We start from the raw sequence: 1,960 nt of genomic DNA, 5'->3' as shown, positions 1-1,960 counted from the left end.
CAGAGAAGGTAACATTGCTGTGCAGCACAAAAGGTATTTTTTTGTCTGAAATGATGTAAATACTACATTTGTTTCCATATTATTTTTTTTTTTGCATTTTCCCCTGCTACTCTGCTCTTATTTTTGGGAGGTGTGAAATAAATATGATAAACTGAAGATGTCGACATGCCCTCCAAGATTTTTTTTTTTCTCATGATTTTGGAGTCAAGTTGACCGTATCAAGGTCTAACACAGAGGCTGTTAGGATAAACCCACGACAACTGCATCATGTCAGATCCTGTACTCACAGTTCCAGTCTGCAGCCAGTTGATGAGAGCCTGAGCCGTTTCTGGAGGCAGCTGAGCTCTGAGGTTGTCTCTCTCTTCCTGGTTGGGTTGAACCTCCAGAGCGAGTTTGAGCTCCTCGGCTAACTGCAGCGGATAGGCATTCACAGGCGTACCAAGGTCGTAGACCGAGGTGGAGAGCTCCATCGCTGCTGCCTTTGAACCTGAAAGATTGAGAGGGGAAGATCACTCGCTATAAAAACAAATCTAATTTTATGACTGAGAAATTACAAAACTAAAATGCAAATCTGTACTAATAGGTAATTAACAAAAGATCAACTCAGTAAACTGAAACAAAGCTGTAAGAACAGCGACAGTTGGGAAAAAAAAAAAGATTTAGTCAGCCTTATTTCACCTACTTAGACAGATAAGGTCTAATTTTGATCATAGGTTCACTTCAAATATGAGAGATAAAAGGAGATTTTTTAATAGAATCCATGTGTAAATTATGGTAAAAAATAAAATAAATCAAATCTGCTCTAAAACAAAAATTCAACGCAATACTTTATAGCATAACCTTTGTTTTTTCAATGACAGCGCCCAAGCCCCCAAAGCATGACGTTTCCACCCCCATGCTTCACAGTAGGTATTGTGTTCATGGGAGGTAACACAGCATTCTTCTTCTGCTTCCAAACATGACGAGTCGAGTTTCTTTCAAAAATGTTTATTTTGGTTTCATAAGGTCTCCCAATCCTCTTCTGCATCTTCCATCTACTCTTAGGTAAACCTCAGACGGGCCTGGACATGTCTTCAGCAGGGGGACACGCCTGGCCCTGCAGGATGCGAGTTCCTCTGGGTGTAGTATGTCACAGATTGTAGACTTTTTTTATTTATTTATTTTTTCCCACATCATTGTTACAAGCAGAGAACGCAAATATCAGAACCAACTATCGCCGGCCTGGCGTTTCAGGCCGTGTCTAGTTCAAACAGGGGCCAGAAATCCTTCTTGTTTGTTGATAACTAAACAATTTCCAGCATGATTTATATATAAATTCTTTAAAAATCCAACAATGTGAGTTCTTAGATTTTATTTCTCATTTTGTCTCTTACAGACCTCTCTTCCTCTTTCTAAGTAGGCGAACTTGCACAATCAGTGGCTGATTAATACATTTCTGCTCAACTGTATTTCGAAAATGTGGATGTGTCCCCTGGATTATTGCCCTCCAACTCATATCCTCCACTGTGAGGCAAACAATACCACATCTGGATACATTCAAAGCACATCTGGCTTAAAGAAACAGCCACGTTATCAAGTGGCTCAATACCATAAATGACGGCCAACATTAGAAGGAAACACAATGAAAAGAGCATTTGCATTCCTGTCTTAAAATGGTTTTGATCCCTTTCCTGACCTGATACTAAACCTACAGCGTAATACTGAAACAAATCAATGACATGGCAACGCAATTATAGATTTATATAAACACTTTAGGCACCATTTAGGAAACTACACCAACGTTAAGAGTATAGGAATTAAATAGGATTTAAAGCTGTATAGAAATGTCTGTTTCTCTGAATTCACCCAGCAGGGAACTTCCTAAATTCAGACTGAAATCCTTAAAGGAATAGTACACCCAAAACATGATTAGCCTTCATTTTCTACTCACCCCCATGCTGAACAACACTCTGGAGTACTT

General features: G+C 39.3%; 1 protein-coding gene across 1 annotated transcript in view; it reads right to left on the bottom strand.

Annotated features, from left to right (window-relative positions):
• Positions 1–1,960, bottom strand: part of LOC107098030 (liprin-beta-2-like) — a 128,060-nt gene that overhangs the window by 84,654 nt on the left and 41,446 nt on the right. Inside the window, exon 3 of the mRNA XM_015395456.1 lies at positions 288–487. Coding sequence (XP_015250942.1) covers positions 288–487 — 200 coding nt within the window. The remainder of the gene's footprint in view (positions 1–287; positions 488–1,960) is intronic.

The sequence above is a fragment of the Cyprinodon variegatus genome, unplaced genomic scaffold (genome assembly GCF_000732505.1).
Source record: "Cyprinodon variegatus isolate N-32 unplaced genomic scaffold, C_variegatus-1.0 Scaffold741, whole genome shotgun sequence".
NCBI classification, from domain to species: domain Eukaryota; kingdom Metazoa; phylum Chordata; class Actinopteri; order Cyprinodontiformes; family Cyprinodontidae; genus Cyprinodon; species Cyprinodon variegatus.
This window is presented reverse-complemented; position numbering and strand designations above follow the sequence as displayed.